Here is a 1,026-nt window from a genome sequence, read left to right on the forward strand (position 1 = left end):
ATGAATCACTGACTCACTAGATTCGTTCAAAAAACCCCGTTCATTCGAGACACCGCATCTCCGTTCATGCGCAGCGGCTCCGCTGTATCTTTGTTTTAAACTATTTTCGACTGAATCACTGACTCACTAGATTCGTTCAAAAAACCCCGTTCATTCGAGACACCGCATCTCCGTTCATGCGCAGCGGCTCCGCTGTGTCTTTGTTTTAAACTATTTTCGACGACGAAATAGAGCAAAATCAGACAATAGTGTTATAGTCAGTCAATGTAAGTCACTCAATATTAACTTTGTGTCTATTGAGTTGTATAGTTCATCTCGATCTCACATTTATAATCAACGAAGCGCTCTCTACACTGCGTGATGAATCTCTTAGTTACACCCCGTCTACACTTTGCTTATGAAAGGCTTCGTGAGATACGTCTGTGATGCATTACTCGACGCTGCAAACACACGTAGAAAGCTTTGAAGCTCCCCGGAGCGCAATCACAAGTATGATGAAGATCGGGTTCAGTCGCAAATGCAACTGAAATAGTCGCACCGTCGAGCCCTGTTAATACTCCTAACCGTCCACAGATTTAGGAGCTAGTTTTAGCGCGAAAACACTTTGTGAAATACTCTTAGAGCTAAACCACGAGTCCTAAATCTAGGAGATTTTCTCCTAAATCGACGAGTTGTGAGCTACTTTCAGCTTTAAGCTGTTTTGTGAATACGGGCCTGATTTGTTGTGTTTGTAAATGATCGTGCGTGCGGTTTTTACCGTTTTCGATCACGATCTTCATGAGTCTGTACTCTCCGTTCCTGGCGTTACCAAAAACATCCTTCACCTCCTCAGCAGCTGGAAGACAAACCAACAAACAAACGTGTGAAGACAAGCAGATATAACACCATAATCAGGCTAATCCAGGTGTAAACTAAGCAAGTAAGACTCTTACTGTGTTTCTGGTGACACACACACACACACACACACACTCTCTCTCTCTCTCACACACACACACACACACACACACTCTCTCACTCACACACACA

General features: G+C 43.6%; 1 protein-coding gene across 1 annotated transcript in view; it reads right to left on the minus strand.

Moving 5' to 3' along the window:
- The window catches only part of LOC107563896 (twinfilin-1-like), a gene marked incomplete at its 3' end in the record, with an annotated part of 9,193 nt that overhangs the window by 6,749 nt on the left and 1,418 nt on the right, over positions 1–1,026 (minus strand). Inside the window, exon 2 of the mRNA XM_016248861.1 lies at positions 758–835. Coding sequence (XP_016104347.1) covers positions 758–835 — 78 coding nt within the window. The remainder of the gene's footprint in view (positions 1–757; positions 836–1,026) is intronic.

This window comes from Sinocyclocheilus grahami, unplaced genomic scaffold, assembly GCF_001515645.1.
Source record: "Sinocyclocheilus grahami isolate Dianchi unplaced genomic scaffold, SAMN03320097.WGS_v1.1 scaffold895.1, whole genome shotgun sequence".
NCBI classification, from domain to species: Eukaryota; Metazoa; Chordata; class Actinopteri; order Cypriniformes; family Cyprinidae; genus Sinocyclocheilus; species Sinocyclocheilus grahami.